The sequence below is a fragment of the Oncorhynchus masou genome, chromosome 7 (genome assembly GCF_036934945.1).
Source record: "Oncorhynchus masou masou isolate Uvic2021 chromosome 7, UVic_Omas_1.1, whole genome shotgun sequence".
In the NCBI taxonomy this organism is placed as follows: Eukaryota; Metazoa; Chordata; class Actinopteri; order Salmoniformes; family Salmonidae; genus Oncorhynchus; species Oncorhynchus masou.
In genome coordinates this window covers 7,697,018-7,722,440 of record NC_088218.1, presented here as the reverse complement: position 1 = coordinate 7,722,440, position 25,423 = coordinate 7,697,018, and the positions used below count along the sequence as shown (strand labels likewise).

General features: G+C 39.6%; 1 protein-coding gene across 1 annotated transcript in view; it reads left to right on the top strand.

The window, feature by feature from the left end:
* Positions 1-348: 348 nt before the first annotated feature.
* LOC135543146 (solute carrier family 15 member 1-like) overlaps positions 349-25,423 on the top strand; it is a 109,801-nt gene continuing 84,726 nt past the window's right edge. The window contains 2 exon segments of the mRNA XM_064970226.1: positions 349-678; positions 1,183-1,217. Of these exon segments, the coding sequence (XP_064826298.1) occupies positions 672-678; positions 1,183-1,217 (42 nt within the window). The 5' untranslated portion in view covers positions 349-671.

Below are 25,423 nucleotides of genomic sequence, written 5' to 3'. Positions count from 1 at the left end.
ATCATTCTCCCTGAGTCATACAGTAATTATTGACGGGCAGCTTATTCTGTTCAATATAGTTCTGTACCTGTATCTCTGCCTCCTGACTCCCACCCCCATATTTGACCTGTCCCACCTCTCCTCTGGTGTTGTGGCACAAGGCACCATAAAGACAGGGCACAGTCCAGTGGGAGGGTTCATTGTGGGAGGTGAGGGCAGGTTCTGTACCAGTCCAGTGGGGGGACAGGTTCTGTATCAGTCCAGTGGGAGGTGCATTGTGCAGGAGGTGAGGGCTCCGCTGGGGGACAGGTTCTGTACCAGTCCAGTGGGAGGTGCATTGTGCGGGAGGTGAGGGCTCTGCTGGGGGACAGGTTCTGTATCAGTCCAGTGGGAGGTGCATTGTGCGGGAGGTGAGGGCTCCGCTGGGGGACAGGTTCTGTACCAGTCCAGTGGGAGGTGCATTGTGCAGGAGGTGAGGGCTCCGCTGGGGGACAGGTTCTGTACCAGTCCAGTGGGAGGTGCATTGTGGGAGGTGAGGGCTCCGCTGGGGGACAGGTTACAAAGCCCCATGCAGAGTCGTCCTCGGGATCAGAGGGAGATACTTCCTGATATACTAACCATAACCCTTCTGGACTCTTTACTCCCCTTGTGAAGGATATTGAACAGAGACTCGGAGTCTTCTCAACTCAGCCATGACAGGTGGGTGAGAGGAGAATACTGGATACAACTCCATCCTCTCCCAGGGGATCACAGCATCTTTGGGAATATTTCTAAATGTTTCTTTCACAATTTAATGTAGACAATTAGCTATTTATAATAATTGACTTGGCAAAAAAATACAAATGTTTGTAAACTATTAATTCTACTAATTAATGCTAATTATATTTTGCTGTACTGAAGAATTATCATTTTGGATCGTTTTATCATTGATTAGGTGTTTGGTCAATTTGCGCGATTAAATTTTTCCTCATTAATTTTATATTATTTACATTTATAGGATTCATACAATACATTATATATATATAAAATGAACTCCCTAAACCATTTCCTTGAATGTGAGCAGCCATTGCTGTATTGGTATATGATGAGGTGGAATCCACCTTTAAACAAAGTTATCTACTAACCACACTCTTCGTTGGCGTTCTGTGTAACACTGAACCGTCATCATGATTGTGTCATTAACTCGTTATTGTTCCCCGACAGACAAAGACATCGATGTGAAGAAGCCCAAAAGAAAGGTAAGAACCAGACCCCCACGCCTTTCATGCCGTCTCTCTTTCTCTCCTTCTTTCACTGGGTTGTTTATCTTTTCTCATCAACTTGCAGTTTCACATAAAGCTGTCTTTAAGAAAATATCTGATGTAAGTACCAACATGCATGATTATAAGGTCCAGTTTTATGTGTATTCTCACAGTAATACCTAGCAATATGCTTGTTTTTCTAGCTCCAACAGTAATACCTAACAATATGCTTGTGTTTCTAGCTCCAACAGTACAGTAATACATAACAATATGCTTGTGTTTCTAGCTCCAACAGTAATACCTAGCAATATGCTTGTGTTTCTAGCTCCAACAGTAATACCTAGCAATATGCTTGTTTTTCTAGCTCCAACAGTAATACCTAACAATATGCTTGTGTTTCTAGCTCCAACAGTAATACCTAGCAATATGCTTGTGTTTCTAGCTCCAACAGTAATACCTAGCAATATGCTTGTGTTTCTAGCTCCAACAGTAATACCTAGCAATATGCTTGTGTTTCTAGCTCCAACAGTAATACCTAACAATATGCTTGTGTTTCTAGCTCCAACAGTAATACCTAGCAATATGCTTGTGTTTCTAGCTCCAACAGTACAGTAACACATAACAATATGCTTGTGTTTCTAGCTCCAACAGTAATACATAACAATATGCTTGTGTTTCTAGCTCCAACAGTACAGTAAACAGTAATACATAACAATATGCTTGTGTTTCTAGCTCCAACAGTACAGTAATACCTAGCAATATGCTTGTGTTTCTAGCTCCAACAGTACAGTAATACCTAGCAATATGCTGGTGTTTCTAGCTCCAACAGTACAGTAATACCTAGCAATATGCTTGTGTTTCTAGCTCCAACAGTAATACATAACAATATGCTTGTGTTTCTAGCTCCAACAGTACAGTAATATGCGTGTGTTTCCTAGCTCCAACAATATGCTTGTGTTTCTAGCTCCAACAGTAATACCTAGCAATATGCTTGTGTTTCTAGCTCCAACAGTAATACCTAGCAATATGCTTGTGTTTCTAGCTCCAACAGTAATACCTAGCAATATGCTTGTGTTTCTAGCTCCAACAGTAATATGGTCAGTGATCTGTTTATTAACTTGGCTTTCGAAGACTTTTGAGAGGCAGGGCAGGATGGATACAGGTCTATAACAGTTTGGGTCTGGAGTGTCACCCCCTTTGAAGAGGGGAATGACCGCGGCAGCTTTCCAATCTTTAGGGATCCTGGACTATACGAAAGAGAGGTTGAACAGGCTGGTAATAGGGGTTGCAACATTGGCGGCGGATCATTTTAGAAAGAGAGGGTCCAGATTGTCTAGCTCAGCTGATTTGTCCGGGTCCAGGTTTTACAGCTCTTTCAGAACATCTGCAATCTTGATTTGGGTGAAGGAGAAGCTGGGGAGGCTCGGGCAAGTAGCTGCGAGGGGTGCGAAGCTGTTGGCCGGGGTTGGGAGAAAAAAGCTAGCCTTTGCTTTCCCGACTGACTGCGTGTATTGGTTCCTGACATCCCTGAACAGTTGCATCGCGGGGACTATTCGATGCTATTACAGTCCGCCACAGGATGTTTTTGTGCTGGTCAAGGGCAGTTAGGTCTGGAGTGAACCAAGGGCTATATCTTTTCTTAGTTCTGCAGTTTTGAAAGGGGCATGCTTATTTAATATTTTCAAGAACGATGAGGCGTCCTCGACTGACGGGATGAGGTCAATATCCTCCAGGATACCTGGGCCAGGTCGATTAGAAAGGCCTGCTCGAATAAGTGTTTTAGGGAGCGTTTGACAGTGATGAGGGGTGGTCGTTTGACCGCGGACCCATAGCGGATGCAGGCAAAGAGGCAGTGATCGCTAAGATCCTGGTTGAAAACAGCAGAGGTGTAGTTGGAGGGCAAGTTGGTCAGGATAATATCTATGAGGGTGCCCATGTTTACGGATTTATGGTTGTACCTGGTGGGTTCCTTGGTGATTTGTGTGAGATTGAGGGCATCTAGCTTAGATTGTAGGACTGTTAAGCATATCCCAGTTTAGGTCACCTAACAGAATGAACTCTGAAGTTAGATGGGGGCGATCAATTCACATGTGTTATCCAGGCACAGCTGGGGGTCTATGACAGGCGGCAACAGTGAGAGACTATTTCTGGAGAGATTCATTTTAAAAATTAGAAGTTCGAACTGTTTGGGCCTAGACTTGGAAAGTATGACAGAGCTTTGCAGGATATCTCTGCAGTAGATTGCAACTCCTCCCCCTTTGGCAGTTCTATGTTGATGGAAAATGTTGTACTTGGGAATGGAAATCTCAAAATGTTTGACTAAAATATAGAATATACATATGAAGTGGACAGCAGGATGAACCATGACTAGAGTACAGTATATACATATGAAGTGGACAGCAGTAGTTATATAGGATGAACTAGAATACAGTATATACATATGAAGTGGACAGCAGTAGTTATACAGGATGAACTAGAATACAGTATATACATATGAAGTGGACAGCAGGATGAACCATGACTAGAATACAGTATATACATATGAAGTGGACAGCAGTAATTATATAGGATATATAGGATGAACCATGACTAGAATACAGTATATACATATGAAGTGGACAGCAGGATGAACCATGACTAGAATACAGTATATACATATGAAGTGGACAGCAGTAGTTATATAGGATGAACTAGAATACAGTATATACATATGAAGTGGACAGCAGGATGAACCATGACTAGAATACAGTATATACATATGAAGTGGACAGCAGTAATTATATAGGATGAACCATGACTAGAATACAGTATATACATATGAAGTGGACAGCAGTAGTTATATAGGATGAACCATGATTAGAATACAGTATTTAAATATGAAGTGGACAGCAGTAGTTATATAGGATGAACCATGACTAGAATACAGTATATACATATGAAGTGGACAGCAGTAGTTATATAGGATGAACTAGAATAGAGTATATATATATGAAGTGGACAGCAGGATGAACCATGACTAGAATACAGTATATCCATATGAAGTGGACAGCAGGATGAACCATGACTAGAATACAGTGTATACATATGAAGTGGACAGCAGTAGTTATATAGGATGAACCATGACTAGAATACAGTATATACATATGAAGTGGACAGCAGTAGTTATATAGGATGAACTAGAATAGAGTATAGTAGTTATATAGGATGAACTAGAATAGAGTATATATATATGAAGTGGACAGCAGGATGAACCATGACTAGAATGCAGTATATCCATATGAAGTGGACAGCAGGATGAATCATGACTAGAATACAGTATATACATATGAAGTGGACAGCAGTAGTTATATAGGATGAACTAGAATAGAGTATATATATATGAAGTGGACAGCAGGATGAACCATGACTAGAATACAGTATATCCATATGAAGTGGACAGCAGGATGAACCATGACTAGAATACAGTATATACATATGAAGTGGACAGCAGTAGTTATATAGGATGAACCTTGACTAGAATACAGTATATCCATATGAAGTGGACAGCAGGATGAACCATGACTAGAATACAGTATATACATATGAAGTGGACAGCAGGATGAACCATGACTAGAATACAGTATATACATATGAAGTGGACAGCAGGATGAACCATGACTAGAATACAGTATATACATATGAAGTGGACAGCAGGATGAACCATGACTAGAATACAGTATATACATATGAAGTGGACAGCAGGATGAACCATGACTAGAATACAGTATATACATATGAAGTGGACAGCAGTAGTTATATAGGATGGACTAGAATACAGTATATATATATGAAGTGGACAGCAGGATGAACCATGACTAGAATACAGTATATCCATATGAAGTGGACAGCAGTAGTTATATAGGATGAACCATGACTAGAATACAGTATATACATATGAAGTGGACAGCAGTAGTTATATAGGATGAACTAGAATACAGTATATATATATGAAGTGGACAGCAGGATGAACCATGACTAGAATACTGTATAGATATGAAGTGGACAGCAGTAGTTATATAGGATGAACCATGACTAGAATACTGTATAGATATGAAGTGGACAGCAGTAGTTATATAGGATGAACCATGACTAGAATACAGTATATATATATATATATATATATATGAAGTGGACAGCAGTAGTTATATAGGATGAACCATGACTAGAATACAGTATATACATATGAAGTGGACAACAGTAGTTATATAGGATGGACCATGACTAGAATACAGTATATACATATGAAGTGGACAGCAGTAGTTATATAGGATGAACCATGACTAGAATACAGTATATATATATGAAGTGGACAGCAGTAGTTATATAGGATGAACCATGACTAGAATACAGTATATACATATGAAGTGGACAGCAGTAGTTATATAGGATGAACCATGACTAGAATACTGTATAGATATGAAGTGGACAGCAGTAGTTATATAGGATGAACCATGACTAGAATACAGTATATATATATGAAGTGGACAGCAGTAGTTATATAGGATGAACCATGACTAGAATACTGTATAGATATGAAGTGGACAGCAGTAGTTATATAGGATGAACCATGACTAGAATACAGTATATATATATGAAGTGGACAACAGTAGTTATATAGGATGGACCATGACTAGAATACAGTATATACATATGAAGTGGACAGCAGTAGTTATATAGGATGAACCATGACTAGAATACAGTATATACATATGAAGTGGACAGCAGTAGTTATATAGGATGAACCATGACTAGAATACAGTATATACATATGAAGTGGACAGCAGGATGAACCATGACTAGAATACAGTATATATATATGAAGTGGACAGCAGTAGGTATATAGGATGAACCATGACTAGAATACAGTATATACATATGAAGTGGACAGCAGGATGAACCATGACTAGAATACAGTATATACATATGAAGTGGACAGCAGTAGGTATATAGGATGAACCATGACTAGAATACAGTATATACATATGAAGTGGACAGCAGGATGAACCATGACTAGAATACAGTATATACATATGAAGTGGACAGCAGGATGAACCATGACTAGAATACAGTATATTCATATGAAGTGGACAACAGGATGAACCATGACTAGAATACAGTATATTCATATGAAGTGGACAGCAGTAGTTATATAGGATGAACCATGACTAGAATACAGTATATACATATGAAGTGGACAGCAGGATGAACCATGACTAGAATACAGTATATCCATATGAAGTGGACAGCAGGATGAACCATGACTAGAATACAGTATATACATATGAAGTGGACAGCAGTAGTTAAATAGGATGAACTAGAATAGAGTATATATATATGAAGTGGACAGCAGGATGAACCATGACTAGAATACAGTATATACATATGAAGTGGACAGCAGGATGAACCATGACTAGAATACAGTGTATACATATGAAGTGGACAGCAGTAGTTATATAGGATGAACCATGACTAGAATACAGTATATACATATGAAGTGGACAGCAGTAGTTATATAGGATGAACTAGAATAGAGTATAGTAGTTATATAGGATGAACTAGAATAGAGTATATATATATGAAGTGGACAGCAGGATGAACCATGACTAGAATACAGTATATCCATATGAAGTGGACAGCAGGATGAATCATGACTAGAATACAGTATATACATATGAAGTGGACAGCAGTAGTTATATAGGATGAACTAGAATAGAGTATATATATATGAAGTGGACAGCAGGATGAACCATGACTAGAATACAGTATATCCATATGAAGTGGACAGCAGGATGAACCATGACTAGAATACAGTATATACATATGAAGTGGACAGCAGTAGTTATATAGGATGAACCTTGACTAGAATACAGTATATCCATATGAAGTGGACAGCAGGATGAACCATGACTAGAATACAGTATATACATATGAAGTGGACAGCAGGATGAACCATGACTAGAATACAGTATATACATATGAAGTGGACAGCAGGATGAACCATGACTAGAATACAGTATATACATATGAAGTGGACAGCAGGATGAACCATGACTAGAATACAGTATATACATATGAAGTGGACAGCAGGATGAACCATGACTAGAATACAGTATATACATATGAAGTGGACAGCAGTAGTTATATAGGATGGACTAGAATACAGTATATATATATGAAGTGGACAGCAGGATGAACCATGACTAGAATACAGTATATCCATATGAAGTGGACAGCAGTAGTTATATAGGATGAACCATGACTAGAATACAGTATATACATATGAAGTGGACAGCAGTAGTTATATAGGATGAACTAGAATACAGTATATATATATGAAGTGGACAGCAGGATGAACCATGACTAGAATACTGTATAGATATGAAGTGGACAGCAGTAGTTATATAGGATGAACCATGACTAGAATACTGTATAGATATGAAGTGGACAGCAGTAGTTATATAGGATGAACCATGACTAGAATACAGTATATATATATATATATATATATATGGAAGTGGACAGCAGTAGTTATATAGGATGAACCATGACTAGAATACAGTATATACATATGAAGTGGACAACAGTAGTTATATAGGATGGACCATGACTAGAATACAGTATATACATATGAAGTGGACAGCAGTAGTTATATAGGATGAACCATGACTAGAATACAGTATATATATATGAAGTGGACAGCAGTAGTTATATAGGATGAACCATGACTAGAATACTGTATAGATATGAAGTGGACAGCAGTAGTTATATAGGATGAACCATGACTAGAATACTGTATAGATATGAAGTGGACAGCAGTAGTTATATAGGATGAACCATGACTAGAATACAGTATATATATATGAAGTGGACAGCAGTAGTTATATAGGATGAACCATGACTAGAATACTGTATAGATATGAAGTGGACAGCAGTAGTTATATAGGATGAACCATGACTAGAATACAGTATATATATATGAAGTGGACAACAGTAGTTATATAGGATGGACCATGACTAGAATACAGTATATACATATGAAGTGGACAGCAGTAGTTATATAGGATGAACCATGACTAGAATACAGTATATACATATGAAGTGGACAGCAGTAGTTATATAGGATGAACCATGACTAGAATACAGTATATACATATGAAGTGGACAGCAGGATGAACCATGACTAGAATACAGTATATATATATGAAGTGGATAGCAGTAGGTATATAGGATGAACCATGACTAGAATACAGTATAGATATGAAGTGGACAGCAGTAGTTATATAGGATAAACCATGACTAGAATACAGTATGTACATATGAAGTGGACAACAGGATGAACCATGACTAGAATACAGTATATACATATGAAGTGGACAGCAGTAGGTATATAGGATGAACCATGACTAGAATACAGTATATACATATGAAGTGGACAGCAGGATGAACCATGACTAGAATACAGTATATATATATGAAGTGGACAGCAGTAGGTATATAGGATGAACCATGACTAGAATACAGTATATACATATGAAGTGGACAGCAGGATGAACCATGACTAGAATACAGTATATACATATGAAGTGGACAGCAGGATGAACCATGACTAGAATACAGTATATTCATATGAAGTGGACAACAGGATGAACCATGACTAGAATACAGTATATTCATATGAAGTGGACAGCAGTAGTTATATAGGATGAACAATGACTAGAATACAGTATATACATATGAAGTGGACAGCAGGATGAACCATGACTAGAATACAGTATATCCATATGAAGTGGACAGCAGGATGAACCATGACTAGAATACAGTATATACATATGAAGTGGACAGCAGTAGTTATATAGGATGAACCTTGACTAGAATACAGTATATCCATATGAAGTGGACAGCAGGATGAACCATGACTAGAATACAGTATATACATATGAAGTGGACAGCAGGATGAACCATGACTAGAATACAGTATATACATATGAAGTGGACAGCAGGATGAACCATGACTAGAATACAGTATATACATATGAAGTGGACAGCAGTAGTTATATAGGATGGACTAGAATACAGTATATATATATGAAGTGGACAGCAGGATGAACCATGACTAGAATACAGTATATCCATATGAAGTGGACAGCAGTAGTTATATAGGATGAACCATGACTAGAATACAGTATATACATATGAAGTGGACAGCAGTAGTTATATAGGATGAACTAGAATACAGTATATATATATGAAGTGGACAGCAGGATGAACCATGACTAGAATACTGTATAGATATGAAGTGGACAGCAGTAGTTATATAGGATGAACCATGACTAGAATACTGTATAGATATGAAGTGGACAGCAGTAGTTATATAGGATGAACCATGACTAGAATACAGTATATATATATATATATATATATATATATATATATATATGAAGTGGACAGCAGTAGTTATATAGGATGAACCATGACTAGAATACAGTATATACATATGAAGTGGACAACAGTAGTTATATAGGATGGACCATGACTAGAATACAGTATATACATATGAAGTGGACAGCAGTAGTTATATAGGATGAACCATGACTAGAATACAGTATATACATATGAAGTGGACAGCAGGATGAACTGTGACTAGAATACAGTATATACATATGAAGTGGACAGCAGTAGTTATATAGGATGAAACATGACTAGAATACTGTATAGATATGAAGTGGACAGCAGTACTTATATAGGATGAACCATGACTAGAATACAGTATATATATATGAAGTGGACAGCAGTAGTTATATAGGATGAACCATGACTAGAATACTGTATAGATATGAAGTGGACAGCAGTAGTTATATAGGATGAACCATGACTAGAATACAGTATATATATATGAAGTGGACAGCAGTAGTTATATAGGATGAACCATGACTAGAATACAGTATATACATATGAAGTGGACAGCAGGATGAACCATGACTAGAATACAGTATATATATATGAAGTGGACAGCAGTAGGTATATAGGATGAACCATGACTAGAATACAGTATAGATATGAAGTGGACAGCAGTAGTTATATAGGATGAACCATGACTAGAATACAGTATAGATATGAAGTGGACAGCAGTAGTTATATAGGATGAACCATGACTAGAATACAGTATATACATATGAAGTGGACAACAGGATGAACCATGACTAGAATACAGTATATACATATGAAGTGGACAGCAGTAGTTATATAGGATGAACCATGACTAGAATACAGTATATTCATATGAAGTGGACAGCAGTAGTTATATAGGATGAACCATGACTAGAATACAGTATATACATATGAAGTGGACAGCAGGATGAACCATGACTAGAATACAGTATATATATATGAAGTGGACAGCAGTAGGTATATAGGATGAACCATGACTAGAATACAGTATATATATATGAAGTGGACAGCAGTAGTTATATAGGATGAACCATGACTAGAATACAGTATATACATATGAAGTGGACAGCAGGATGAACCATGACTAGAATACAGTATATACATATGAAGTGGACAGCAGGATGAACCATGACTAGAATACAGTATATTCATATGAAGTGGACAACAGGATGAACCATGACTAGAATACAGTATATTCATATGAAGTGGACAGCAGTAGTTATATAGGATGAACCATGACTAGAATACAGTATATACATATGAAGTGGACAGCAGGATGAACCATGACTAGAATACAGTATATATATATGAAGTGGACAGCAGTAGGTATATAGGATGAACCATGACTAGAATACAGTATATACATATGAAGTGGACAGCAGGATGAACCATGACTAGAATACAGTATATACATATGAAGTGGACAGCAGGATGAACCATGACTAGAATACAGTATATTCATATGAAGTGGACAACAGGATGAACCATGACTAGAATACAGTATATTCATATGAAGTGGACAGCAGTAGTTATATAGGATGAACAATGACTAGAATACAGTATATACATATGAAGTGGACAGCAGGATGAACCATGACTAGAATACAGTATATCCATATGAAGTGGACAGCAGGATGAACCATGACTAGAATACAGTATATACATATGAAGTGGACAGCAGTAGTTATATAGGATGAACCTTGACTAGAATACAGTATATCCATATGAAGTGGACAGCAGGATGAACCATGACTAGAATACAGTATATACATATGAAGTGGACAGCAGGATGAACCATGACTAGAATACAGTATATACATATGAAGTGGACAGCAGGATGAACCATGACTAGAATACAGTATATACATATGAAGTGGACAGCAGTAGTTATATAGGATGGACTAGAATACAGTATATATATATGAAGTGGACAGCAGGATGAACCATGACTAGAATACAGTATATCCATATGAAGTGGACAGCAGTAGTTATATAGGATGAACCATGACTAGAATACAGTATATACATATGAAGTGGACAGCAGTAGTTATATAGGATGAACTAGAATACAGTATATATATATGAAGTGGACAGCAGGATGAACCATGACTAGAATACTGTATAGATATGAAGTGGAAGCAGTAGTTATATAGGATGAACCATGACTAGAATACTGTATAGATATGAAGTGGACAGCAGTAGTTATATAGGATGAACCATGACTAGAATACAGTATATATATATATATATATATATATATATATATGAAGTGGACAGCAGTAGTTATATAGGATGAACCATGACTAGAATACAGTATATACATATGAAGTGGACAACAGTAGTTATATAGGATGGACCATGACTAGAATACAGTATATACATATGAAGTGGACAGCAGTAGTTATATAGGATGAACCATGACTAGAATACAGTATATACATATGAAGTGGACAGCAGGATGAACTGTGACTAGAATACAGTATATACATATGAAGTGGACAGCAGTAGTTATATAGGATGAAACATGACTAGAATACTGTATAGATATGAAGTGGACAGCAGTACTTATATAGGATGAACCATGACTAGAATACAGTATATATATATGAAGTGGACAGCAGTAGTTATATAGGATGAACCATGACTAGAATACTGTATAGATATGAAGTGGACAGCAGTAGTTATATAGGATGAACCATGACTAGAATACAGTATATATATATGAAGTGGACAGCAGTAGTTATATAGGATGAACCATGACTAGAATACAGTATATACATATGAAGTGGACAGCAGGATGAACCATGACTAGAATACAGTATATATATATGAAGTGGACAGCAGTAGGTATATAGGATGAACCATGACTAGAATACAGTATATACATATGAAGTGGACAGCAGTAGTTATATAGGATGAACCATGACTAGAATACAGTATAGATATGAAGTGGACAGCAGTAGTTATATAGGATGAACCATGACTAGAATACAGTATATACATATGAAGTGGACAACAGGATGAACCATGACTAGAATACAGTATATTCATATGAAGTGGACAGCAGTAGTTATATAGGATGAACCATGACTAGAATACAGTATATTCATATGAAGTGGACAGCAGTAGTTATATAGGATGAACCATGACTAGAATACAGTATATACATATGAAGTGGACAGCAGGATGAACCATGACTAGAATACAGTATATATATATGAAGTGGACAGCAGTAGGTATATAGGATGAACCATGACTAGAATACAGTATAGATATGAAGTGGACAGCAGTAGTTATATAGGATGAACCATGACTAGAATACAGTATGTACATATGAAGTGGACAACAGGATGAACCATGACTAGAATACAGTATATACATATGAAGTGGACAGCAGTAGGTATATAGGATGAACCATGACTAGAATACAGTATATACATATGAAGTGGACAACAGTAGTTATATAGGATGAACCATGACTAGAATACAGTATATACATATGAAGTGGACAGCAGGATGAACCATGACTAGAATACAGTATATATATATGAAGTGGACAGCAGTAGGTATATAGGATGAACCATGACTAGAATACAGTATATCCATATGAAGTGGACAGCAGGATGAACCATGACTAGAATACAGTATATCCATATGAAGTGGACAGCAGGATGAACCATGACTAGAATACAGTATATACATATGAAGTGGACAGCAGTAGTTATATAGGATGAACCTTGACTAGAATACAGTATATCCATATGAAGTGGACAGCAGGATGAACCATGACTAGAATACAGTATATACATATGAAGTGGACAGCAGGATGAACCATGACTAGAATACAGTATATACATATGAAGTGGACAGCAGGATGAACCATGACTAGAATACAGTATATACATATGAAGTGGACAGCAGGATGAACCATGACTAGAATACAGTATATACATATGAAGTGGACAGCAGGATGAACCATGACTAGAATACAGTATATACATATGAAGTGGACAGCAGTAGTTATATAGGATGGACTAGAATACAGTATATATATATGAAGTGGACAGCAGGATGAACCATGACTAGAATACAGTATATACATATGAAGTGGACAGCAGTAATTATATAGGATGGACTAGAATACAGTATATATATATGAAGTGGACAGCAGTAGTTATATAGGATGAACCATGACTAGAATACAGTATATATATATGAAGTGGACAGCAGGATGAACCATGACTAGAATACAGTATATCCATATGAAGTGGACAGCAGTAGTTATATAGGATGAACCATGACTAGAATACAGTATATACATATGAAGTGGACAGCAGTAGTTATATAGGATGAACTAGAATACAGTATATATATATGAAGTGGACAGCAGGATGAACCATGACTAGAATACTGTATAGATATGAAGTGGACAGCAGTAGTTATATAGGATGAACCATGACTAGAATACTGTATAGATATGAAGTGGACAGCAGTAGTTATATAGGATGAACCATGACTAGAATACAGTATATATATATATATATATATATATATATATATATATGAAGTGGACAGCAGTAGTTATATAGGATGAACCATGACTAGAATACAGTGTATACATATGAAGTGGACAACAGTAGTTATATAGGATGGACCATGACTAGAATACAGTATATACATATGAAGTGGACAGCAGTAGTTATATAGGATGAACCATGACTAGAATACAGTATATACATATGAAGTGGACAGCAGGATGAACCATGACTAGAATACTGTATAGATATGAAGTGGACAGCAGTAGTTATATAGGATGAACCATGACTAGAATACAGTATATATATATGAAGTGGACAGCAGTAGTTATATAGGATGAACCATGACTAGAATACTGTATAGATATGAAGTGGACAGCAGTAGTTATATAGGATGAACCATGACTAGAATACAGTATATCCATATGAAGTGGACAGCAGGATGAACCATGACTAGAATACAGTATATACATATGAAGTGGACAGCAGGATGAACCATGACTAGAATACAGTATATATATATGAAGTGGACAGCAGTAGGTATATAGGATGAACCATGACTAGAATACTGTATAGATATGAAGTGGACAGCAGGATGAACCATGACTAGAATACAGTATATCCATATGAAGTGGACAGCAGGATGAACCATGACTAGAATACAGTATATCCATATGAAGTGGACAGCAGGATGAACCATGACTAGAATACAGTATATATATATGAAGTGGACAGCAGTAGTTATATAGGATGAACAATGATTAGAATACAGTATATATATATGAAGTGGACAGCAGTAGTTATATAGGATGAACCTTGACTAGAATACAGTATATCCATATGAAGTGGACAGCAGTAGTTATATAGGATGAACCATGACTAGAATACAGTATATATATATGAAGTGGACAGCAGGATGAACCATGACTAGAATACAGTATATACATATGAAGTGGACAGCAGGATGAACCATGACTAGAATACAGTATATACATATGAAGTGGACAGCAGGATGAACCATGACTAGAATACAGTATATACATATGAAGTGGACAGCAGGATGAACCATGACTAGAATACAGTATATCCATATGAAGTGGACGGCAGGATGAACCATGACTAGAATACAGTATATACATATGAAGTGGACAGCAGGATGAACCATGACTAGAATACAGTATATACATATGAAGTGGACAGCAGGATGAACCATGACTAGAATACAGTATATACATATGAAGTGGACAGCAGGATGAACCATGACTAGAATACAGTATATACATATGAAGTGGACAGCAGGATGAACCATGACTAGAATACAGTATATACATATGAAGTGGACAGCAGTAGTTATATAGGATGGACTAGAATACAGTATATATATATATGAAGTGGACAGCAGGATGAACCATGACTAGAATACAGTATATCCATATGAAGTGGACAGCAGTAGTTATATAGGATGAACCATGACTAGAATACAGTATATACATATGAAGTGGACAGCAGTAGTTATATAGGATGAACTAGAATACAGTATATATATATGAAGTGGACAGCAGGATGAACCATGACTAGAATACTGTATAGATATGAAGTGGACAGCAGTAGTTATATAGGATGAACCATGACTAGAATACAGTATATATATATGAAGTGGACAGCAGTAGTTATATAGGATGAACCATGACTAGAATACTGTATAGATATGAAGTGGACAGCAGTAGTTATATAGGATGAACCATGACTAGAATACAGTATATATATACAGTATATATATATGAAGTGGACAGCAGTAGTTATATAGGATGAACCATGACTAGAATACAGTATATACATATGAAGTGGACAACAGTAGTTATATAGGATGGACCATGACTAGAATACAGTATATACATATGAAGTGGACAGCAGTAGTTATATAGGATGAACCATGACTAGAATACAGTATATATATATGAAGTGGACAGCAGTAGTTATATAGGATGAACCATGACTAGAATACTGTATAGATATGAAGTGGACAGCAGTAGTTATATAGGATGAACCATGACTAGAATACACTATATATATAGAATACATATATATATATGAAGTGGACAGCAGTAGTTATATAGGATGAACCATGACTAGAATACAGTATATACATATGAAGTGGACAGCAGTAGGTATATAGGATGAACCATGACTAGAATACAGTATATACATATGAAGTGGACAGCAGTAGTTATATAGGATGAACCATGACTAGAATACAGTATATATATATGAAGTGGACAGCAGTAGTTATATAGGATGAACCATGACTAGAATACTGTATAGATATGAAGTGGACAGCAGTAGTTATATAGGATGAACCATGACTAGAATACAGTATATATATATATGAAGTGGACAGCAGTAGTTATATAGGATGAACCATGACTAGAATACAGTATATACATATGAAGTGGACAACAGTAGTTATATAGGATGGACCATGACTAGAATACAGTATATACATATGAAGTGGACAGCAGTAGTTATATAGGATGAACCATGACTAGAATACAGTATATTCATATGAAGTGGACAGCAGTAGTTATATAGGATGAACCATGACTAGAATACAGTATATACATATGAAGTGGACAGCAGTAGTTATATAGGATGAACCATGACTAGAATACAGTATAGATATGAAGTGGACAGCAGTAGTTATATAGGATGAACCATGACTAGAATACAGTATATACATATGAAGTGGACAGCAGGATGAACCATGACTAGAATACAGTATATATATATGAAGTGGACAGCAGTAGGTATATAGGATGAACCATGACTAGAATACAGTATATAGATATGAAGTGGACAGCAGTAGTTATATAGGATGAACCATGACTAGAATACAGTATATATATATGAAGTGGACAGCAGTAGTTATATAGGATGAACCATGACTAGAATACAGTATATCCATATGAAGTGGACAGCAGTAGTTATATAGGATGAACCATGACTAGAATACAGTATATATATATGAAGTGGACAGCAGTAGTTATATAGGATGAACCATGACTAGAATACTGTATAGATATGAAGTGGACAGCAGTAGTTATATAGGATGAACCATGACTAGAATACAGTATATATATATATATATATATATGAAGTGGACAGCAGTAGTTATATAGGATGAACCATGACTAGAATACAGTATATACATATGAAGTGGACAACAGTAGTTATATAGGATGGACCATGACTAGAATACAGTATATACATATGAAGTGGACAGCAGTAGTTATATAGGATGAACCATGACTAGAATACAGTATATATATATGAAGTGGACAGCAGTAGTTATATAGGATGAACCATGACTAGAATACTGTATAGATATGAAGTGGACAGCAGTAGTTATATAGGATGAACCATGACTAGAATACAGTATATATATATATATATATATATGAAGTGGACAGCAGTAGTTATATAGGATGAACCATGACTAGAATACAGTATATACATATGAAGTGGACAGCAGTAGGTATATAGGATGAACCATGACTAGAATACAGTATATACATATGAAGTGGACAGCAGTAGTTATATAGGATGAACCATGACTAGAATACAGTATATATATATGAAGTGGACAGCAGTAGTTATATAGGATGAACCATGACTAGAATACTGTATAGATATGAAGTGGACAGCAGTAGTTATATAGGATGAACCATGACTAGAATACAGTATATACATATGAAGTGGACAGCAGGATGAACCATGACTAGAATACAGTATATATATATATGAAGTGGACAGCAGTAGTTATATAGGATGAACCATGACTAGAATACAGTATATACATATGAAGTGGACAGCAGGATGAACCATGACTAGAATACAGTATATATATATATGAAGTGGACAGCAGTAGTTATATAGGATGAACCATGACTAGAATACAGTATATACATATGAAGTGGACAACAGTAGTTATATAGGATGGACCATGACTAGAATACAGTATATACATATGAAGTGGACAGCAGTAGTTATATAGGATGAACCATGACTAGAATACAGTATATTCATATGAAGTGGACAGCAGTAGTTATATAGGATGAACCATGACTAGAATACAGTATATACATATGAAGTGGACAGCAGTAGTTATATAGGATGAACCATGACTAGAATACAGTATAGATATGAAGTGGACAGCAGTAGTTATATAGGATGAACCATGACTAGAATACAGTATATACATATGAAGTGGACAGCAGGATGAACCATGACTAGAATACAGTATATATATATGAAGTGGACAGCAGTAGGTATATAGGATGAACCATGACTAGAATACAGTATATAGATATGAAGTGGACAGCAGTAGTTATATAGGATGAACCATGACTAGAATACAGTATATATATATGAAGTGGACAGCAGTAGTTATATAGGATGAACCATGACTAGAATACAGTATATACATATGAAGTGGACAGCAGGAATGAACCATGACTAGAATACAGTATATATATATGAAGTGGACAGCAGTAGTTATATAGGATGAACCATGACTAGAATACAGTATATAGATATGAAGTGGACAGCAGTAGTTATATAGGATGAACCATGACTAGAATACAGTATATATATATGAAGTGGACAGCAGTAGTTATATAGGATGAACCATGACTAGAATACAGTATATACATATGAAGTGGACAGCAGGATGAACCATGACTAGAATACAGTATATACATATGAAGTGGACAGCAGTAGTTATATAGGATGAACCATGACTAGAATACAGTAAATACATATGAAGTGGGTAAAACAGTATGTAAACATTATTAAAGTGACCAGTGTTGCAGCAGTCTGTAAGGTACCTGTCTCACCTCTGTCCTCGTGTCTACCGATAGCCATGAAATTCCAACAGCTTGTCTCTTTGACTGACTTCAAGGTAAAAACGATAGTGGACTATGGAGTGTGGGGCTGTCAATACTTTACCCCCTCGATGCATTACACCTCCACAGTACGTCTTGTCTGCTCCCTATGCAGTACACCTCCACAGTACGTCCTGTCTGCTCCCTATGCAGTACACCTCCACAGTACGTCTTGTCTGCTCCCTATGCAGTACACCTCCACAGTACGTCCTGTCTGCTCCCTATGCAGTACACCTCCACAGTACGTCCTGTCTGCTCCCTATGCAGTACACCTCCACAGTACGTCTTGTCTGCTCCCTATGCAGTACACCTCCACAGTACGTCCTGTCTGCTCCCTATGCAGTACACCTCCACAGTACGTCCTGTCTGCTCCCTATGCAGTACACCTCCACAGTACGTCCTGTCTGCTCCCTATGCAGTACACCTCCACAGTACGTCCTGTCTGCTCCCTATGCAGTACACCTCCACAGTACGTCCTGTCTGCTCCCTATGCAGTACACCTCCACAGTACGTCCTGTCTGCTCCCTATGCAGTACACCTCCACAGTACACCTCCACAGTACGTCCTGTCTGCTCCCTATGCAGTACACCTCCACAGTACGTCCTGTCTGCTCCCTATGCAGTACACCTCCACAGTACGTCCTGTCTGCTCCCTATGCAGTACACCTCCACAGTACATCCTGTCTGCTCCCTATGCAGTACACCTCCACAGTACACCTCCACAGTACGTCTTGTCTGCTCCCTATGCAGTACACCTCCACAGTACGCCTCCACAGTACGTCCTGTCTGCTCCCTATGCAGTACACCTCCACAGTACACCTCCACAGTACGTCCTGTCTGCTCCCTATGCAGTACACCTCCACAGTACGTCTTGTCTGCTCCCTATGCAGTACACCTCCACAGTACGTCCTGTCTGCTCCCTATGCAGTACACCTCCACAGTACATCCTGTCTGCTCCCTATGCAGTACACCTCCACAGTACGTCTTGTCTGCTCCCTATGCAGTACACCTCCACAGTACATCCTGTCTGCTCCCTATGCAGTACACCTCCACAGTACATCCTGTCTGCTCCCTATGCAGTACACCTCCACAGTACGTCCTGTCTGCTCCCTATGCAGTACACCTCCACAGTACACCTCCACAGTACGTCCTGTCTGCTCCCTATGCAGTACACCTCCACAGTACGTCCTGTCTGCTCCCTATGCAGTACACCTCCACAGTACGTCCTGTCTGCTCCCTATGCAGTACACCTCCACAGTACGTCCTGTCTGCTCCCTATGCAGTACACCCCCACAGTACACCTCCACAGTACGTCCTGTCTGCTCCCTATGCATTACACCTCCACAGTACGTCCTGTCTGCTCCCTATGCAGTACACCTCCACAGTACGTCCTGTCTGCTCCCTATGCAGTACACCTCCACAGTACGTCCTGTCTGCTCCCTATGCAGTACACCTCCACAGTACACCTCCACAGTACGTCCTGTCTGCTCCCTATGCAGTACACCTCCACAGTACGTCCTGTCTGCTCCCTATGCAGTACACCTCCACAGTACGTCCTGTCTGCTCCCTATGCAGTACACCTCCACAGTACGTCTTGTCTGCTCCCTATGCAGTACACCTCCACAGTACGTCCTGTCTGCTCCCTATGCAGTACACCTCCACAGTACACCTCCACAGTACGTCCTGTCTGCTCCCTATGCAGTACACCTCCAACGTACGTCTTGTCTGCTCCCTATGCAGTACACCTCCACAGTACGTCCTGTCTGCTCCCTATGCAGTACACCTCCACAGTACGTCCTGTCTGCTCCCTATGTAGTACACCTCCACAGTACGTCTTGTCTGCTCCCTATGCAGTACACCTCCACAGTACGTCTTGTCTGCTCCCTACGCAGTACACCTCCACAGTACGTCTTGTCTGCTCCCTATGCAGTACACCTCCACAGTACGTCCTGTCTGCTCCCTATGCAGTACACCTCCACAGTACGTCCTGTCTGCTCCCTATGCAGTACACCTCCACAGTACACCTCCACAGTACGTCTTGTCTGCTCCCTATGCAGTACACCTCCACAGTACACCTCCACAGTACGTCCTGTCTGCTCCCTATGCAGTACACCTCCACAGTACGTCTTGTCTGCTCCCTATGCAGTACACCTCCACAGTACGTCCTGTCTGCTCCCTATGCAGTACACCTCCACAGTACGTCTTGTCTGCTCCCTATGCAGTACACCTCCACAGTACGTCTTGTCTGCTCCCTATGCAGTACACCTCCACAGTACGTCTTGTCTGCTCCCTATGCAGTACACCTCCACAGTGCGTCCTGTCTGCTCCCTATGCAGTACACCTCCACAGTACGTCTTGTCTGCTCCCTATGCAGTACACCTCCACAGTACGTCCTGTCTGCTCCCTATGCAGTACACCTCCACAGTACACCTCCACAGTACGTCCTGTCTGCTCCCTATGCAGTACACCTCCACAGTACGTCTTGTCTGCTCCCTATGCAGTACACCTCCACAGTACGTCCTGTCTGCTCCCTATGCAGTACACCTCCACAGTACGTCCTGTCTGCTCCCTATGCAGTACACCTCCACAGTACGTCCTGTCTGCTCCCTATGCAGTACACCTCCACAGTACGTCCTGTCTGCTCCCTATGCAGTACACCTCCACAGTACGTCCTGTCTGCTCCCTATGCAGTACACCTCCACAGTACGTCTTGTCTGCTCCCTATGCAGTACACCTCCACAGTACGTCCTGTCTGCTCCCTATGCAGTACACCTCCACAGTACGTCTTGTCTGCTCCCTATGCAGTACACCTCCACAGTACGTCCTGTCTGCTCCCTATGCAGTACACCTCCACAGTACGTCTTGTCTGCTCCCTATGCAGTACACCTCCACAATACGTCTTGTCTGCACCCTATGCAGTACACCTCCACAGTACACCTCCACAGTACGTCCTGTCTGCTCCCTATGCAGTACACCTCCACAGTACACCTCCACAGTACGTCTTGCCGGCTCCGTGTGTCAGCTGATGTTTCTTTACACTGTAGTGTTTTATCTTGGCAATGTTTCTTTGTATAACACTTGCTACTATTTCGGCCAGGTCTCTCTTGAAAAGAGCTGTTTTCATCTCAGTGAGACTAACTTTTGGGGGGGGCAGGTAGCCTAGTGGTTGGAGCGTTGGGCCAGTAACCCGAAAGGTTGCTAGATCGAATCCCTGAGCTGACAAGGTAAAAAATCTGTCGTTCTGCCCCTGAAAGGGAAAACCAGTCTACAGACAATCACGGATTACAAAGGGAAAACCAGTCTACAGATAATCACGGATTACAAAGGGAAGACCAGTCTACAGACAATCACGTATTACAAAGGGAAGACCAGTCTACAGACAATCACGGATTACAAAGGGAAGACCAGTCTACAGACAATCACGGATTACAAAGGGGAAACCAGTCTACAGATAATCACGGGATTACAAAGGGAAAACCAGTCTACAGATAATCACGGATTACAAAGGGAAGACCAGTCTACAGATAATCACGGATTACAAAGGGAAAACCAGTCTACAGATAATCACGGATTACAAAGGGAAAACCAGTCTACAGATAATCACGGATTACAAAGGGAAAACCAGTCTACAGATAATCACGGATTACAAAGGGAAAACCAGTCTACAGATAATCACGGATTACAAAGGGAAAACCAGTCTACAGACAATCACGGATTACAAAGGGAAGACCAGTCTACAGACAATCACGGATTACAAAGGGAAGACCGGTCTACAGACAATCATGGATTACAAAGGGAAGACCGGTCTACAAACAATCACGGATTACAAAGGGAAAACCAGTCTACAGATAATCACGGATTACAAAGGGAAAACCAGTCTACAGACAATCACGGATTACAAAGGGAAAACCAGTCTACAGATAATCACGGATTACAAAGGGAAAACCAGTCTACAGATAATCACGGATTACAAAGGGAAAACCAGTCTACAGATAATCACGGATTACAAAGGGAAGACCAGTCTACAGATAATCATGGATTACAAAGGGAAGACCAGTCTACAGACAATCACGGATTACAAAGGGAAAACCAGTCTACAGATAATCACGGATTACAAAGGGAAAACCAGTCTACAGATAATCACGGATTACAAAGGGAAAACCAGTCTACAGATAATCACGGATTACAAAGGGAAGACCAGTCTACAGATAATCATGGATTACAAAGGGAAGACCAGTCTACAGACAATCACGGATTACAAAGGGAAAACCAGTCTACAGATAATCACGGATTACAAAGGGAAGACCAGTCTACAGACAATCACGGATTACAAAGGGAAAACCAGTCTACAGATAATCACGGATTACAAAGGGAAAACCCGTCTACAGATAATCACGGATTACAAAGGGAAAACCAGTCTACAGACAATCACGGATTACAAAGGGAAGACCAGTCTACAGACAATCACGGATTACAAAGGGAAGACCAGTCTACAGACAATCACGGATTACAAAGGGAAGACCAATCACATCATGGACACCGACGTCTTGCTTTGAAGAAAACACAGTGCCACTGATGCGGCCCGCTACCAAGGACTGTGGACTCTCCTTCTCCGTGGCCGCCGTGAGTAAGACATTTAAACGTGTTAACCCTCGCAAGGCTGCCAGCCCAGACGGCATCCCTAGCCGCGTCCTCAGAGCATGACCAGACCAGCTGGCTGGAGTGTTTACGGACATATTCAATCTCTCCCTATCCCAGTCTGCTGTCACCACATGTTTCAAGATGGCCACCGTTGTTCCTGAACCCAAGAAGGCATAGATAACTGAACTGAATGACTATCCCCCCGTAGCACTCAATACTGTCATCATGAAGTGCTTTGAGAGACTAGTTAAGGATCATATCACCTCCACCTTACCTGACACCTTAGATCCACTTCAGTTTGAATACCGCCCCAACAGGTCCACAGACGATGCAATTGCCATTGAGCAGCACACTGCCCTATCCCATCTGGACAAGACAAATACTTATGTAAGAATGCTGTTTATTGACTTTAGCTTAGCATTCAACACCATAGTACCCTCCAAGCCCCTCATTAAGCTCGAGGCCCTGGGTCTCAATCCCACCCTGGTGTGCAACTGGGTCCTGGACTTCCTGATGGGCCGCCCCCAGGTGTTGGAGGTAGGAAACATCATCTCCACTTCGCTGATCTTCAACACAGGGGCCCTACAAGGGTGAGTGCTCAGCCCCCTCCTGTACTCCCTGTTCACCCATGACTGCGTGGACTCGCACGCCTCCAACTCAATCATCAAGTTTGCAGACAACACAACAGTAGTAGCCTTGATCACCAACAACGACGAGACGGCCTCCAGGGAGGAGGTGAGGGCCCTGGGAGTGTGGTGTCAGGAAAATAACCTCTCACTCAACGTCAACAAAACAAACGAGATGATTGTGGACGTCAGGAAACAGCAGAGGGAGCAATCCCCCCTATACACATCGACGGGACGGTAGTGGAGAGCGTAGAAAGTTTTAAGTTCCTCGGCGTACACATCACGGACAATCTGAAATGGTCCACTCACACAGACAGCGTGGTGAAGAAGGCGCAACAGCGCCTCTTCAACCTCAGGAGGCTGAAGAAATGTGGCTTGGCACCTAAAACCATCACAAACTTTTACAGATGCACAATTGAGAGCCTCCTGTCCAGCTGTATCACCGCCTGGTACGGCAACTGCAACGCTCTCAACCGCAAGGCTCTCCAGAGGGTAGTGAGGTCTGCACAACGCATCACCGGGGGAAAACTACCTGCCCTCCAGGACACCCACACCACCCGATGTCACAGGAAGGCCAAAAAGATCATCAAGGACAACAACCACCCGAGCCACTGCCTGTTCACCCTGCTATCATCCAGAAGGCGAGGTCAGTACAGGTGCATCAAAGCTGGGACCGAGAGACTGAAAAACAGCTTCTATCTCAAGGCCATCAGACTGTTAAAAAGTAATGACTAGGCGGTTTCCACCCGGTTACTGAACCCTGAACCTTAGAGGCTGCTGCCCCATGTACATAGACACAGAATCACTGTCCACTTTAATAATGGAACACTGGTCACTTTAATAACGTTTACATACTGCTTTACTCATCTCATATGTATATACGGTATTCTATTCTACTGTATTTACTAACTAGTCACTTTAATAATGTTTCCATACTGCTACTCATCTCATATGTATATACTGTATTCCATTCTA